Source organism: Ogataea haglerorum (assembly GCF_019207285.1).
Source record: "Ogataea haglerorum isolate 81-453-3 chromosome Unknown 81-453-3_NODE_5_length_632335_cov_97.011461, whole genome shotgun sequence".
NCBI classification, from domain to species: Eukaryota; Fungi; Ascomycota; class Pichiomycetes; order Pichiales; family Pichiaceae; genus Ogataea; species Ogataea haglerorum.
This window is the reverse complement of record NW_025065155.1, coordinates 239,523-255,616: the sequence shown is the minus strand read 5'-3', so window position 1 is coordinate 255,616 and position 16,094 is coordinate 239,523. Positions and strand designations below refer to the sequence as shown.

Below are 16,094 nucleotides of genomic sequence, written 5' to 3'. Positions count from 1 at the left end.
AAATTACAAAAAAATCAGATAAATAAAAAATAAAAAAATAAAATAAAAAATAATCATGCCTTTGATTGTGTTTGCAGGCTACCCATCGAGCGGCAAGACTACGTGGGCAGTCAGGCTGAAAAACCAGCTGGAGGAAAAGATTGCTGGTATGGGAAAAGGAGAGCCCGGGGCGAACCTCAAGGTGGTTCTGCACAACGACCAGAGCCTGGGAATTCAACAAAACGCATACTCCGACTCCACCAAAGAGAAGGCTGCGCGTTCGGCCCAGATCTCTGCTGTGAAAAGAGACATCTCGAAGTCTACGATCGTTATTTTGGACTCAATGGCTTACATCAAAGGCTTTAGATACCAATTACACTGCGAAAGCAAAGCGTTGAGCACGCCGCACTGTGTGATCCAGGTAATCACGCCATTGGAAAAGTGTCTCGAGTGGAACAGAAACAGAGAAGCAGCAGAAAAATGGGATGAGAAGGTGATGAAAGAACTTGTGCTACGGTACGAGGAGCCAGACGGACAAAACAAATGGGACTCTCCGCTGATCCCTGTGGGGTTTGACGACCCAGAGCTGCCGTTCGATGACATATGGGCTGCAATTGTCCTTAAAAGGGGTCCTCGGCCGAACCAGTCCACGGTGACGAAGCCAGCGATAGAAATCAACTTTCTCCAGGAGCTAGACCGGGTGACCGCGCGCGTGGTCCAAGAAGTGGTCCAGTACCAGGAGATGAACGGGATCGGGGGAGTTGTGCGGGTGAACGTCGAAGGTGGAGAGTGTGTGGTGGAGATGCCGACGCGCGAAGTGTCGATCGCGCAGCTGCAACGGTTCAGAAGAGCCTACGTGGGGCTGAACAGAATGAGAAACGTGGGGGTCGACAGAATCGGTGTGCTTTTTGGCGAGTACCTCACCAGAGCCATGAACCAGTGACACGTCTACTTTAGTCTTTCTATTGAGTATCTTATTTAGCTTCAGCTCAGGATAGAGTCGAACTTGGCGATGACACCGTCTGTCACGTCTTTCTTAGAGTCTGGGTCCAGCGAGAACACAGAGATGGAAGAAGCACAGTTGCTGACGATATCAAACTCAGCAGGCAGCGAGCAATCGCCGGCAGAGCACACGCCAAGCGCGTTGAGATAAGCAGAGCCGTAATCAACGGTATTGGTCGTCTCGTTGACTGCTGCACCATAGGCGTAGAAGCCCTGGCCCGTTAGTCTCGAGTGGTAGAACACTGGGTCCATACAGTCAGACCCAAGGTCGGAACCGGCAGCTGGGAAATTGACGTTCAACCCCGTGGAAAGCGGAAGCAATCTCTGGTTGTCACCCTGCTTCTCAAATAGAGCGTTGACCAGCTCAACAGACTTCCTGGAGTAGATGTTAGGGGCGTGGTTGGGGTCGTCGTCCAGGTTGTCTTTGAAGAACGAGTTGTTGGAATTTGCTGCAGAGAGCGCAATGGCGGGATAGCCTCTTTCTGTGGCGTAGTAGACGGCCCCAATCGTTCCGGAAAGAACGAAATCTCTTTCTCCGAGATTGTCTCCCTCGTTCGGACCGCCAAGGACGACGTCGACGGTCATGTTGTTGAAATAGGTGGGCAGAATGTAGTCCAAGGCCACCGCCACGCAAGCAGCAGGCGTGCCGTTGTAGTACCACATGTTCAGGTCGTTCTCCTCGTGGCCCCACGAAGGAGAGCCCGCTGGTGGGTATCCGAATTCAGCGTCTGTCTCGAGCGTGTTGGAGGCCGCAAGCTGGAACTTTCCACCGTTGCCAGACATCTGCACAGCAGGTGCGACCATGACGACGTTGTGGCCAGCTGCCTTGAGGTCTCTGTAGAAGGCCCTAATGTTGGTGGCAGCCCAGCCGTCGTCGTTGGTGAGAAGAATGTTTTTAGCGGAAGCTGCAACCATGGAGGTCGCAAGAACGAGAAGAGAAGTGAATTGCATTTGTGACACGGGACAATTGCGGGATCTCGAGAATTTATAAGCCGATCTGGGGCCCTGCCGATGGTGAATTGCCTCCAACGTGAGAGACTGCACGCTGTTTACTCTAAATTGCATAAACGTGGTGGAGCCCTTGGTACCCGGATTATTTTTTTTTCCTGTGCACTCGTTTGGGAAGTGATGGCCCTGGCTCCCAGGCACGTGCGCCGTAGCCGCGCGGAGAAAGACATTTTTTTCGCTTTGCTCGAAGCCAATTGGCCACCATGTGCGCGGCAGCTGCGTTAGACGCTCTATTCCGCTGGCAAGATCCGATGGCGACCCGAGCGCCGGGATTCAACCCGCGGGCGTGTCTGAAATGAGTTGGCGGATGAACTATACCGAGCGCAAGATGCATTTAATTAGCTTCTTCTATGAGACCATGTGTTGCATTACTTCCCGATGCGTCGAAATCATGAACAAATGAGGTGCGGTTGCCCAGAACGACGTTAATTAATCTACATTCCATCCTGGTAGAACAGCGGCGCCGCAGTGCCGCAAGCACCTGCCGCTCCGTTTTTGCCCCCCATGCCCCCCTAATTACGTTGCAACGAATGGTTTATAACCGACAAATTCCCCATGCACTGTTCCAGCACAGTTACCAATGCAATTCACTTCTCTTCTCGTTCTTGCGACCTCCATGGTTGCAGCTTCCGCTAAAAACATTCTTCTCACCAACGACGACGGCTGGGCTGCCACCAACATTAGGGCCTTCTACAGAGACCTCAAGGCAGCTGGCCACAACGTCGTCATGGTCGCACCTGCTAGACAGTACTCCGGAAACGGAGGCAGATTCATCCTCCCACCAAACTCGACCCTCACTTCCGCCGCACTCTTCAACTACCCGCCAGCCGGGTCGCCAGCGTGGGGCCATGAGGAGGACGACCCGAATGTGTGGTATTTCGACGGGTCGCCGGCCGCGTGCGTGGCCCTCGGACTGGACTATGTGATTCCAAAGTTCTTCGACAACATGACCATTGACATCGTTCTGGGTGGTCCGAACGAGGGCACCAACCTTGGCGAGAGAGACTACGTTATTTCGGGAACCATCGGCTCCGCCTACTACGCCACAGAGCGCGGATATCCCGCCATTGCGTTCTCCGGAGCAAACTCCAACAACTCGTTCTTCAAGGACAACCTGGACGACGACCCGGAGCACGCCCCTAACATCTACTCCAAGTACGCCCTCGAGGTCGTCGAGACGCTGGCAAAGAGCCAGGACGACAGCGGCCGTCTGCTGCCGGAGGCGTACGGGCTGAACGTCAACTTCCCTCCCGCGGGCTCCGACATCGACGCCTCGTGCAGAGAGCTCACGTTCAGACACACGCGGTTCACCGGATCGAAGAGCCTTGCGTACAAAGTGGCGTACAACAGCACGGCAGAGAACATGGAGCAGAAAACGCTGACCACGCTCGCGGTGCAGAACTGCGCCGCCGGCGACTGCGAGCTGCCAGACGAGTACACCGTCATCAACAATGGCAACTGCGAGGGCACGATCTCCGTGTTTACGCTCGACTTCGACGCGAGCGAGCCAATCACCGAGCAGACAGTTTCGCTGTTCGAGTCTGTGCTAGGAAAATAGAAGAATAAATAAAATCAATAAAATAAAGTAAGGCTATCGATTAGGTAATTTGCGTTATATTTTGTTTCACCACCGGACAATATATCAGCAACTTAATTTTGTGCCCTGAAAGTGCCGGTTATCTGTCGCGTGGCTCCCTCATGACTCCACAGAAAGATGCTACCGAACATCCTGGGCTCAGACACGCGCTCCAGTACAGCCCGCAGCTGGGACGGACCCGGCCCGCCAGCATGACGGCCACGAAGCCGTCAGTGCAGCAGAAACGCCATAATTCCCAGAGCTACCTCAACCAGGGCATATCCACGAAGCGCGGGGCGTACTCCACGGCCACGACAAAGCCCCAGTCGCGCACCAAGGGCTCGAAGACCCCGCCCCCCACCGTCGTGACTATTGACGTGCCTGGGTCTCCCAAAGGCAAGGCGATTGACAAGCCGATCGAGCCGGACGTGAGCATCGAGAACTCCAGCGAGCTGAACGAGGTTCCGGCCACAAAGGGGAGCAACGCCCACTCGAACTCGCCCGAATCGTTGCCCGAGAAGGCCCTGCAGGACCGCAGACCTAGCACGGACACAGTGCTGTCGCAGCCCCCCGTGGCGTTGCAGCTGCAGCCGCAGCGGGCCATCACGGAGGAGGAGCACACGCTAGCCGCGAACCTCCAGGAAACGTACAAGGCGATCCTGCGGCTCGAGGTGGAGACCCAGCAGGGCTGTGCCGAGGTGAACGAACGCTTGATCGAGAACGACGCCAGCACCGAAATCACGCCGCAGCTGTGGCACGTGTACAAGAACATCGTCCAGTTGCTCGACCACTACTACGACTTCCTGCTGTATGCGCTGTCGCCCACGTCTGCGCGGGCCGGCAAGCCGCTGGTGACCAACTATCGGATTTTGCGCCGAATGTGGGTGTACGGCGTGGTGTCGTTTCTCGAGGTGCTCAAGAACGTGGCGGCGATTTTTGTCGACCACGAGGTGTGCGGGTGCTTCATCGCGTACGCCTTCAACATCATCAGCTGTCTCACAGACTCGCAGCTGGGCGTCGAAGGATGGTGGGCCGAGAAGCTCGGCGACTTGTCGCGGATGGCCATCGCCCTGTATCCGGCGCGCTACATGGACTGGAAGATCTCGTCCGTGTACTGGTACCAGCTGGCGATGCGCACGCAGTTCGGCCACGGCAAGATATACTACCACATGTGCACCGTTGAAAACGACAACCTGGAAGCTCTTGTGGATATCGGCAAGAGCGTCACGTGCCGCGACCCGTTTGTGCCGTCCTTGCAGTATCTGCGGCTGATTGTGGACAACGTGTGTGCGCAGCGCAGCATCCTGACGTCCATCGAGATGGCGATGATCGATTTCGTGAAAATCCACAAGATCCTGCTGATGCCCAACTACAGCACAAACCTGGAGATGACCAACCTCGTTTCGCACTACTCTTCGCATTTCGGCCTCGGCAGCTCTAGCATTGACTACTTCCAGCTCAGAGGCGACCTGCGGTCGGCTCTATCGACCGAGAAGCTTAATTTCTGGTTCCAGAAAGGAGCCAACTTTGCATCATGCAACATAAACCACCTGATCGGGTTTGGCGACTGCCGCAACCCGTTTGCCAAGCTGTTTGGGCTTCCAGAGGCTCTCAAGCAGCGCAGGGACAAGAAAGACAAGCGCAGAAAGTCCAAGACGGACCAGACAGAGGACCTTGCCAAGACGCTCGACTCCGAGGCCATCTACAACTCCACTGCCGACGAGCAGGACGAGTCGTCCTGGTTCACGCTGCTGGATTTTGTCAACAAGGGCGTGATCGAGCTCAGCATGAAGATGCTGAAGAAGTACGTCATGGGCCCGCTCCCCTCGTCCACGCCGCACGTGATCGTGTGGCTGTACTTCATCGTCGCCGTTGGCAAGGCCACCCGCAAATATCCGGCCTCGCGGCCGCTGTTCACGTACTTTGTGGCTCGCTACATCCCGTGGATGCGGCTCGTTCCGTACCTGAACGACGTGGCTTTTCTGGTTGCCACGTCGGGCGCCATACGGAAAGAAATGCCTGACCACGCGGCAGATTTCCAGCACGGCCGTCTGCAGAACATTTTGGACTATTTTTCAGAAAACGAAACGCTCTGGGAGGCGTGGAAGTGCTGGGGGTCTGTGTGGTTCGACCAGGTCGCTCTCAAGGGCGACTACCAGTCGGTCGACGAGACCGGCGTTGTTGGCGACATCTTCGACATTCCGACGGCCGGCATCAGGTACGACGCGCAGCAGGACGTGCACCGGTTTTTGCGCGTGTACTCTCTGGCGTCGTTCATCGCGTCCAACTTCCCCGAATTTGGCCTCGTCCTTGCCGGCTCTGTTTTCAAGTACAGGGTGAACCCTGACGTGTCGCGGTACGAGCAGAGCAACACGAGCGTGGGCTATTTCTGCCAGGACCCACGGCTCAAGAGCCTGGTGGAGCCGCCGAACGGCAAGATCTGCGTGCAACCGGGCGGGGAACTCGTGGAGCTGCCGGCGTCGTCGCTGCCGAGCTGGGACTACAACTCGCCTGGGTTCATGTCGGAGTATATTTACAAACAGGATCTGGGCTCTAATTCGGGGTCTGCCTCAGAGTACAGCTCTTTTATGGGAATGGACGAGCTAGACGAGGAGTACGAGGACTCCTCGGGCGAGGACGTTTCGGACAGAAACACGGCTCCGTACGCGCCGGCGGCGGTGGCCGTGGCGGGCAATTTGGGCGAGAAAATGGACACGGAGGTGACGATGATCTCGCTGGACACCAACACGTGGCTCAAGCACTGCGGCAAGGTGTACAAGTGCGTGCGGTCGGGGCTGTTCCGTCTGGCGATTCCGCTGACGGTTTTCCAGGAGCTGCGGTCGCTCAGACGGTCCGCAGACAACTCCGTGGCAGACTCGGCCACCCGCGCGGTGATCATTGTGCGGCAGCTGTTTGCAGACCAGCAGATCACGCCGATCAGGGCAGACGGCACGGTGGCCTCGTCGCTGAACGAGACGCTCGAGTTCGAGCAGAACCAGAACTGGCGCAACCACACAGACGACATAATCATCAAGGCCGTCAAGCTGAGCGACGACAGCAGCAAGAGCGTTCTACAGGGCGAGGGCGCAGCAATCAACCGCGGCGCGCGGCTACTGGACCGGCACGAGGCAAGCGTCTTCCGCTACCACATTCTTGTGACCGACGACCGTAACATGGCGCTCCACAGCAAGGCGATCGGTCTGGCGACGTTTTCCAGCGCGTGGCTGTTTGAGCAGCTGAACAAGATTGCCGACGGCCGCTGCACAGATTAAAATAAAAAAATAAAAGGCGAGCTGCTGCATTTTTAATCTCGTTTGCCAAATAGGGAATTGGCGATTTTCTTATCTCTATCGCGTTTTCGAGGCACTATAAATATGCGAGCTTCGTCCTTGCGCTCCGATAAGTTCCCATGACCGTCACTATTGAGTCCCCGTATCCCACGCCCCAGAAAGAGCTTGGCCACGCCGTGAACTACATCTCCGGCAACCACGACTACGACGTGCCGCAGGAGACGCTCGACCTCGAGGTTGCTGCGTTGCGCGAGAAACTGGAGGCCAAGCCGACTTTCGACCCAAACCTCAGGTTCGACCCGGCCAAACACCTTATTTTCAGGCCAGAGTACTACAAGACCACGCAGCAGTTCACCCTCAGCGACCTGAACATCAAGAAAACCAGAGTCAAGCCCGTCACCGACTTTGCGGCCGCGTTCCCGTTCCCGCTGATCTCCCAGGAGGCCGTGGACATGCTGCTGTGGGAGGCGTTGCAGCCAGACGTTCTGCGCGACTACGCCAGGGTCCCGAACCTGTCCAAGGGCGCGAACAGACTGGACTTCCACATCGGCGGACACTGCTCGAAAAAAGCGCCATTTTCCAACGCGCTGTTCACGTCGCCGGAGCTGGGCAAAATCCTCGAAGGATTCACCAAGACCAAGGTCGAGCACGTGTTCAACGCCGAGTACGGCCACCTCAACGTGTCGCTGGCGAGCCTGAAGCCAGAGGACGCGGCACAGTTCGCGGCTTCCAGAGAAGAGCAGCTGAAAGTGTACGAGGCGCAGACCAAGGCGGGCGGCAACGACGTGCCGTCGACGCTCGGGCTGCACTACGACTCGTCTGCGTTTGCGCTCGTCATCATGCTGGACTTCGGCGACTCCGCGATCGGCGGCGAAACGGGCATCATCACGGGCGACAACCAGATGGTGCGGGTGCCGGACCCCAAGGTCGGCTGGGCGACGCTGATCCAGGGCATGGTGCTGCGCCACGTCGCCACAAAGCCCGTCACCAACTCCAACAGAATCACCTCTGTGGGCGGCTTCTGTCTGGCCGGCCCAGAACACCTCGACAACAACCTGCTCACCAGCACGAAGCCGTCGGTGCTGCCGCGCGCGCTGTACAACGAGTTCTACCGCGACTGGTGCGAATTCCGCCTCAACAACCTCCAGAGACACATCGGCTACTACAAGGAGCAGCTGATGAGAGAGTTCGACTCGGGCAAGACGTTCGACCAGCTCGCGTTCGCGAAAAAATGCCAGGAGATGGAGCGGTACCTGAGGAAGTCCTGGGACGAGATGGAGGCCGTGTACAATCCGCCGTATCCGCCGGCGCAATTCAACACGCCGTACGAGGAGCTGCCGGACTACGAGGACTAGCTTGCACATTCAACGACAGCAGCCGAATATACTTTTCCTTATATACACCACACGTAGACAGACAAAGAACACACACGGCGAGGCGGCTTACAGCGCGACGCCGGACGAGGTGGCGAGCTGCTCGACGACCGGGTCGACCACGTTTCTGTTGAGGTCGGCGTTGGTCAGGGCCAGCTGCTCGTCGGTCCACAAGTTGTCTGCGCGTGGCACCGGCGAGCCGACGCCGCACAGTCCGCCCTCGCGCTCCCAGTCAGCGACGCGCTTGAGGCCGACCCTGGTCCAGACGTCGTCGACCGCCTCAATCAGCGCGTCGGAGATGTCCTTCGAGTGGTGAGGCGACGGAGTGATTCTGAGCCGCTCCTCGCCGCGTGCAACCGTCGGGAAGTTGATGGCCTGCACATAGATCTTGTGCTGGTCCAGCAGGATGTCGGAGGCGTGTTTGGCCTGCGCCGCGTTGCCAACGAGCAGCGGGACGATGTGGGACGGGTTCGGGATGACCGGGATGCCCAGCTGCTCGAACTGCTTCTTGACGTATCTGACGTTCTTCTGCTGGTTGACGCGGTCCACGAGGTTCTTTCTCACGATTCTGATGGACGCGGTGGTGCCGGCCATCAGCGCGGGAGGCAGGGTGGTGGTGAAGATGAAGCCCGGAGCGAAAGAGCGGATCCAGTCGACCATCCTGGCAGACGCAGCGATGTAGCCGCCGACGGTGCCAAACGACTTGCCCAGCGTGCCGGTGATCATGTCGACGCGGTCCGAGACGGTCGTGAAGGCCGGCGACGCAATGCCTGCCTCCAGATGCGCCTCGAAGTCGAGGTGCTCGGCAACACCCGCGCCGTGCGGGCCGTACATGCCCACGGCGTGGACTTCGTCCAGGAACGTCAGAGCACCGTACTTGTCGGCCAGGTCGCAGATTTTCTCGATCGGAGCGACCGAGCCGCACATCGAGTACACGCTCTCAAACGCAATCAGCTTGGGCGTCGACTTCGGGTACTGGGCCAGCAGAGACTCCAGTTGCTCGAGGTTGTTGTGCTGGAAAATGTGCTTGCGAGCCCTCGAGTTGCGGATGCCCACAATCATCGACGCGTGGTTGAGCTCGTCCGAGAAAATCACAAGATCCTTCATCTTCTGGCCCAGCAGCGACAGCACAGCGTCGTTGGCCACAAAGCACGACGAGAACACCAGCGCACCCTCCTTCTTGTGCAGGGCGGCCAGCTCGGCCTCCAGCGCGATCGCATGCCGGTTGTGGCCCGCAATGTTGCGCGTTCCGCCGGCCCCGGTGCCGTACTTGAGCATGGTCCTGTTCATAGTCTCCAAAACCTCCTGGTTCTTGCCCATGCCCAGATAATCGTTCGAGCACCAGACAGTCACCTTGTCGTCCTCCTTGGCCAAATGAGCCTTCGGGAACTCCCTGGCCAGCCGGTTGATGTTGTTGAAAAACCGGTACGACTTGTCGCGCCGTTTCTCGTTGACCTGCTCCTCGAACACCGCCTCGTAGTCGAAACTGGTCTCGTTGGACGAGCCATGCAGAAAGACCGGGCTGGCAACGTCGGGAGCGACCGTCTTAGGCGACAGGGCGTCTGTGGCCTGCGCGCCGACCGGCTTGGAAGGAGTGCTGTACGACCGCCTGGCCTCGAGAGCAGGGCCGACAACGGGACAGCTGTGGGCCTTGGCGGCCAGAGACGACGACTGCGCCATCTGTCTGAGCGCAGACGCAGACTGGTGTTTCATGAATGGGCAAATAGCCTTGGACTTGCGAGCTAGAGACTCCATCGCTAAAGAGTAAACGGTTATTTTGTTCTTTTTTGGCTAACAATTTTTTTCACTGGATCGTGCACTACTGGCTTGTATTAGGTAAGGCGGACCCGTGATTGGTCCAATTGGCGTTGGGCGGGCAGGGCCCGAGAAGGAGGCAGCGAGAGGGGCCGGCGCAGGTGTGCCGGTAGGTAGGATGATGCAGGCCATTCGACGACCGGTCGGACTGCACGGCAGTCCTCCAAGGCCCGCAGCTTGCGGCTGTTATGGCAGCTCACCCCCACCAGCCACACCACACAAACTCCGTCGCAGACAGGGCCACTTATTCCCGTCCCCCGTGGCTGTGCCAACTCATGTCTCTCATTATCACAGGAACAGGTCCCGTCCTTGTTACAGAATCGCCGTCGGAGTATCTCTGGACGCCGCAAGGCAGCGGAGGCGCCCCCGTCCCGCCGCTTCTCCAGGCCACCAGCATCGTTGTCCTTGACTCCGTCAAGTCGGGCAACAGAGTGCCGACCAAGGACGTCTACAAACAGCTGCTGTTGCCCCTTCTGGACAGCTGGAACCTTTCGCACCGCTACGTTGCCACCACGTCGCCAGAAACTATCCGCGAAGTGGCCGCCAGCGTCAGCGGCGCCCCTACGCTGCTCATTTTAATCTCCGGCGACACCACTATCACGGAGCTCGTCAATTCCGTCGCCAGAAACGCCACCGTGACGCTGCTGACGGTGCCAATGGGCACGGGCAACGCGTTTGCGCACTCTATCGGGCTGTCGACGCCGCTGGCAGCTGTCCACGCGCTCACCACGGGCACTACGCGCGCGCTGCGGTTGTACGAGGCCGTCTTTGAGCAGGGGTCGCAGCTGCTCGCGCAAGGGGGCGCGCAACCCGTGTCTAGCGTGCGGTTCCTCGTAGTTGGGTCGTGGGGGCTGCACGCGTGCTTGGTGGCCGACTCGGACTCGCCCGAGCTGCGCAAGCTCGGCAACGAGCGGTTCAAAGTCGCCGCGCGGCGCGTTCTCGAGCAAAACCCCGTGTTCCACGGCTCGTTCCGCGCAGACGGGCTTGCAGTGGAAAACCACGCCGCACTCAGCTATTTTGTCGTCGCTGCCGTGCCGCGGTTCGAAGCAACGTTCGAGATCTCGCCCGCTTCCGACCCGGCAGAAAATGCGCTCCACGTGGTGTACTTCCACCACCAGCCCCCGGCCACCGTGATGGAGATCATGGGCCAGGCGTACAACGCGGGCAAGCACGTCCAGGACCCGCGCGTCGGCTACCTTAAGGCGCGCACTGTCGAGCTGGAGATCCACGAGCAGGACGCCCGTCTGCGCCGCATCTGCGTCGACGGCCTGATCGTCCAGCCCGCCGGATCCAGCGTGCTCTTCCGCTCCGTCGAGTCCACCAACCTGCAATACATATCGCCAAATAAGAATTAATATTACACTAGTTATCCGTCTTTGCCCGCTTTTCGTCGGCGCGGTCGTCCTCGGCGGGCGCAGGCCGCTTGGCCTCCAGCGTCTTGACCTTCTCGCGCAACGACGCCAGCTGCTTCTTCAGAATATTCTCCTTGAACTCGGTTTCCTTGCGGATCGCCGCGGTGGTGTCCTTCTTCAGCTGCTCCTTTTCCTGCTCAAACCGCTTCAGCAGCTCGTCCGTGGCGCTCTGTTTCTGCGCAAACTCCTTCTCCAGCTCCTCCTTGCGCGCCTTCCACCGTTGCTCAATCACCTCGTTGATCTTCGCCTGCACGGGTGCGCGGATTCGTTTTTTGTGGGCTTCCAGCTCCGCGTCGCACTCCGCCTTGATCTGTTGGCGGATCGCAGCCTCGTCTACCGGCTGGCTCTGCTTGATCTCGGCCCTGAGCCGGCTGATCTCGGCCTCCAGCCGGTTCACCTGGATATCGTAGTCGACCTTGATCCGCGAGCTGGCCGCCACCGCGTCGCGCACTTTCTGCTCCAGCTCGGACGTCGCGGTGTCAGGCTGCGCCTGCTGCGCCTGCTGCTCCAGCTCCCGGATTCTCGCGGCCAACGCGTCCTTCTCCGTGTTCAGCTGCTGCCGCGCGACACGGCTCTTGTTCAGCTTGTCCTGCGCCTCGGCGCGCAGCTTGTCGTACCGCTCCTGCAGCTGCCGCTCGCTGTTGCGCGCCGCCTCCAGCTCGCTCTGTAAGTTAGCCACCTCCGCCGTGCTGCCGCTCTCCTCTCCCTTCTCCTCCACACGCTTCTTCCAGTACTCCATCTGCGACACCACTAGCTGCTGCTGCGACTCGCGGATCTCCAGCTCACTCTGTAGCTGCGCAACCTGCTGCTCCAGCGGGCCGCACTTCTGCTCCGCCGCCGCCGCGCGCTGCTCCAGCTGCTCCAGACGGGCAGCCAGCCGCGAGTTCTCCTCGCGCAACTGTCTGTTGTTATCCTTGAACAGCTCCAGCTCGTGGCCCGCCGCCTGCATTTCCGCCAACACCTCCGTGTACTTCGTGCTCGACGCGCTCTCCTCCTGCACCCGCGCAAGCTCTGCTCGAGCCTCCGCCGCCTCGCTCTGCGCCAAAGCAGCGGCCTGCCGCAGCCGCTTCTCCTCCACGCGGGAGTACTCCAGCTGCTGTGCCAGCGAGTCTCTCTCTCTGTGCAAGTACGTGATCAGACTCTTCATGTCGCCGTCCTCGCCCACGTCGCCCACGCTCACCCGACTCTCCAGCTGGTTGATCAGCGTGCGGTTCTGCACGTCCAGCTCCGTCACGCGCGCTTCCTTGGCCCGCAGCTCCCGCACCAGCTCCTGCTTCTCCTGCTCCAGCCGCTCCTCGGCGGCAGAAACGTCCGCTCTCGCGCCCGCCAGCTGCGCCTCGAGGCCCTGAACACGCTGTTGCAGCTCGCCAACCAGACCCTGCGCCTTCTCGCGCTCAGCAGCGAGCTGCTGCCACTCGTCCGTCTTGCCCGCCACCTCCTGCTGCTTCTCGCGCAGCGCAGCCTGAACACCGCCCATCTCGTCGCGCAGCTTGGCAAACTGTGTCTCGTAGTCCTTCTTGACCGCGTCGAACGAGTCGATCGTCGCGTTCAGCTCGCCAACTTTGGCCTGCAGGTCTCTGTTGGCGGTCTCCAGCTCCAAAACACGCTTCTCCAGCCCGTCGCGCTGCTCCAAAGCCCGCGCCAGCTCGCCCCGCAGCTTCTCGCAGTCCGCTGCCCGCGCTTGCTCGCTCTCCTCGGACGCCTGGCGGAACTTCTCGTACGTCTCGTTCAGCGCAGCCAGCTCCCGCTCCGCCGCGTTCGCAACCTCCTTGTACTGTTCCGCGTTGGCGTTCGCCAGCTCCAGGTCTTCCAGCGTCTGCGTCAGCTCGCGCTTGAGCGCCACCACGTCCTCGGCCGTGTCGCCGGACGCGTTGATCGCCGCCATCGCCGAGTTCTTGCGGTTCGAGATCTCCTGGTATTTTCTGTTCACTGTGGCCAGTTGCTCGCTCAGCTGCTCGACGTTGCTGCTCTTCGAGGCCAGGCTCTCGCGCAACGACGCCACCTCGCCCGAAAGCGCGTCGATCCGTTTCTGGTACGTCTGCGCGTCCGAGTTTTTCGAGTGCAGTATCCGTTTGATTTCCTCGTTGCTGCTCTCCAGCTTGGCCCGCGTGCTCTGCAGCTCGTTCTCGACGGCGGCCAGATTCTCGCCCAGACGGGCCGTCGCCGCCTCGTACGACGCCGTGCGCTCGTTGTCCAGCGCCTGCATCTTGGCGACCGTCGTCGCCAGCCGCGTCTTCTCGTCGACCAGGCCGTTGATGTCTGCGCGCAGCCGCGACTCCATGCTCTGCCACAGACTCTTTTCCGACGTCAGCGCCTTCACGCGCGCCTCCAGCCCGCTCTGCGAGCTCTTCGACGCCAGCAGCTCCTCGGTCAGCTGTTGGACACGGTTTTCCAATTGCGTCAGGTTCTGCTGCATCAGTCCGGCGCTCTTCTTCAGCTCCGCCACCTCAGACTTCGCCAGCTCGTGCAGATACGCCGCCGACCGGTTCTGCTCGGCCAGCAGCTCGCACGACGACCGCGCGCGCGACAGATCCAGCGACAGCTGCAGCTTCTCGCCCGTCAGCTCGCGCACCTGCACGTTCAAGTTCTCAATCGTCACGCCGTAGTCTTTCTTCAGCGACTCCATCTGCTTCTGCTGCTCCTCGGCCAGCGTCTGCAGCCGACTCACGTCCGCCGCCGGACTGGTTTCCGCCTCACGGCCCTCCACCAGCTTCTGCAGCATGTCTCTGCTGTTGCTCACGGCCTCCAGCCGCGTCTCTGTCTGCTGAAGCTGCTGCTGCAGCTTCTGGATCGCCTGGGTCGCCTTCTCGAGCGCCTCGTTCTCGGCCTCGTCTGCGTGGCTCTCGCCGCGCTCCAGCTCGTTGCCCAGCCGCCTCGACACCGCCAATAGCTGCCTGTTCTTCTCCAGCAGCTCCGGAATGCTTCTGAACGTCGAAAGCCGCTCCGTGATCAGGCTGGCCGTCTCGGTCTCTTCGGGACGCTCCGCCAGGTCGCCCAGCTGCTGCTTCTCCGCCCTGCTCAACGGCTCCTCGCCAGACTCTCGCAGCGTCACCTGCGCCAGCAGCACCGCCACCTGCCGCTTCAGGTCCGTGTTGTACTGCGTCAGCTCGCGCACCTGCACCAGTGTCTCCTCCTGCTTCTTGCGCAGAGCGTCGTGCTGCCCTGCAAGAACGCTGTTCTCCTTCTTCATCGAGTCCAGAATCGCGCTCAGCTGCGTTTGCCGCGCCTCGTATTCCTCGCACTTGTCCTTGTACGACTGCAGCAGCGGCATCCGTGCCTCCAGCTCCTTGAAGATCGCCCCGAGCTCGGACTCCACCCGCGCACGCAGCCGCTTCTCCTTGTTCAGCTCCTTCCGCAGCCGGTTGCTCTCCGAAACGAGCTCCGTCACAGAGTACGCGTCGCCCATGTTCTTCAGCACTTTTTGCGACAACGGCGTCAGAACAACGCTGTTGCCCCGGCCGAGGTCGCCCAGAACGTTGGTCGTGTCGTAATCCGACTGGTTGGCCACTGTGCTCTCCATCTCGCGCAGCTCCGTCTCCTTGGCCGTCAGCTGCTCTTGCAGCGTCTCGAACTGCTGTCTGTAGTCGGCCTCCTCCGAAGCCACCCGGTCGCTCAGCTCCGCGTACATCTTCTCCAGCTCCTCGATCCGCTGCTTGCGGTCGCTGGCAGACTTCTCCAACAGCTGGTTGAGACGGTCCTTGCCGGCCATTTCCTCGGCAAACTCCTGCTGCTGCAGCGCCAGCTTATCCCGCAGGTTCTTCACCTCCACCAGCGTCTTGTCGTGCTTCACGCCGATCTCCCGCAACGAATCGCTCAAACTCTGCACAGAGCTTTTCGCCACCGCGTACTCCTGCTTCAAAGCCTCTAGCTCGCTCTGTAAAGCCGTCTTCTGCGACCGGCTCTCCTCACGCAGCCGCGCCAGCTCGTCAGCCTTGCGGTTCAGCTCTGTCTCGAACCACGACGACGTCTGCTTCGTCAGCTGCAATTCCTGCTCCAGACGCGTGGTCTCGAACTTGGCCTTGAGCGACTCCGAGACAGCGTTCTCCTTTGCGCTCTCCAGAGTGAACACGCTCTCTCGCAGCGTCTTGTTGAGCTCGGACAGCCGTCCTATCTCCTGCCCCAGATCTATCACCTCCTGCTGCTTCTTGTCGAGCAATTGGTACGCCGTCCGCTTGGACTCGGCCTCCTGAGCCGCCTTTGCCTCCAGCTCGCTGGCTTTTTCGGCCGTCTCGCGGCTCGCCTCGACAATCTGCGTTTTTTCTTGTTCCAGCACCTCCACCTGCTTGTGCAGCTCCTCTATCTCGCGGGCCTTCTTCTGGCTGTCTTCCACAAGCTGCTCTATCTTCCTGCTGGCCGTGTGCCGGAACTGCTCGAAATCGAGCTCCAAAACCTGCTTCGAGGCGCTCTGTTCCTGAAACTCGTGCATCTTGGCCAGCAGTTTGTCGACCACGTCCGGCTGCGAAACCGCGCTCGGGTCGAGCTGGAAAAATGTGCACACAATCTCCACGTTGCCGGAGTCTGCAACACCGGCCGATGACTGCACCTGTGCGGCATTCAGCTCGTTGTCGCCCGTGGTCTCCATGCTAGAAAAATAAAATAAAATAATGAAATAAAATAAATAAATGGCTTGACTCGGTGG

At 59.7% G+C, this 16,094-nt stretch overlaps 8 protein-coding genes across 8 annotated transcripts; 5 read left to right on the top strand and 3 right to left on the bottom strand.

The window, feature by feature from the left end:
• Positions 1-55: 55 nt before the first annotated feature.
• KL911_002094 (uncharacterized protein) lies at positions 56-922 on the top strand (the record flags this gene model as incomplete). The annotated part of the gene is made up of 1 exon (XM_043197125.1): positions 56-922. One exon carries the CDS (start codon positions 56-58, stop codon positions 920-922), a length of 867 nt encoding a protein of 288 aa, XP_043055099.1.
• Positions 923-963: 41 nt separating this feature from the next.
• Positions 964-2,382, bottom strand: KL911_002093 (uncharacterized protein; the record flags this gene model as incomplete). Its single annotated transcript, XM_043197124.1, has 2 exons — positions 964-2,205; positions 2,347-2,382. The coding sequence occupies 2 exons, from the start codon at positions 2,380-2,382 to the stop codon at positions 964-966; spliced, it is 1,278 nt and encodes a 425-aa protein (XP_043055098.1).
• Positions 2,383-2,569: 187 nt separating this feature from the next.
• On the top strand, positions 2,570-3,547 carry KL911_002092 (uncharacterized protein; the record flags this gene model as incomplete). The annotated part of the gene is made up of 1 exon (XM_043197123.1): positions 2,570-3,547. The coding sequence occupies one exon, from the start codon at positions 2,570-2,572 to the stop codon at positions 3,545-3,547; it is 978 nt and encodes a 325-aa protein (XP_043055097.1).
• A 140-nt stretch (positions 3,548-3,687) lies between these two features.
• KL911_002091 (uncharacterized protein) lies at positions 3,688-6,837 on the top strand (the record flags this gene model as incomplete). Its single annotated transcript, XM_043197122.1, has 1 exon — positions 3,688-6,837. One exon carries the CDS (start codon positions 3,688-3,690, stop codon positions 6,835-6,837), a length of 3,150 nt encoding a protein of 1,049 aa, XP_043055096.1.
• A 137-nt stretch (positions 6,838-6,974) lies between these two features.
• Positions 6,975-8,210, top strand: KL911_002090 (uncharacterized protein; the record flags this gene model as incomplete). Its single annotated transcript, XM_043197121.1, has 1 exon — positions 6,975-8,210. One exon carries the CDS (start codon positions 6,975-6,977, stop codon positions 8,208-8,210), a length of 1,236 nt encoding a protein of 411 aa, XP_043055095.1.
• An 87-nt stretch (positions 8,211-8,297) lies between these two features.
• On the bottom strand, positions 8,298-9,983 carry KL911_002089 (uncharacterized protein; the record flags this gene model as incomplete). The annotated part of the gene is made up of 1 exon (XM_043197119.1): positions 8,298-9,983. The coding sequence occupies one exon, from the start codon at positions 9,981-9,983 to the stop codon at positions 8,298-8,300; it is 1,686 nt and encodes a 561-aa protein (XP_043055094.1).
• Positions 9,984-10,318: 335 nt separating this feature from the next.
• On the top strand, positions 10,319-11,398 carry KL911_002088 (uncharacterized protein; the record flags this gene model as incomplete). The annotated part of the gene is made up of 1 exon (XM_043197118.1): positions 10,319-11,398. One exon carries the CDS (start codon positions 10,319-10,321, stop codon positions 11,396-11,398), a length of 1,080 nt encoding a protein of 359 aa, XP_043055093.1.
• A 7-nt stretch (positions 11,399-11,405) lies between these two features.
• On the bottom strand, positions 11,406-16,037 carry KL911_002087 (uncharacterized protein; the record flags this gene model as incomplete). Its single annotated transcript, XM_043197117.1, has 1 exon — positions 11,406-16,037. One exon carries the CDS (start codon positions 16,035-16,037, stop codon positions 11,406-11,408), a length of 4,632 nt encoding a protein of 1,543 aa, XP_043055092.1.
• Between the last annotated feature and the right edge of the window lie 57 nt (positions 16,038-16,094).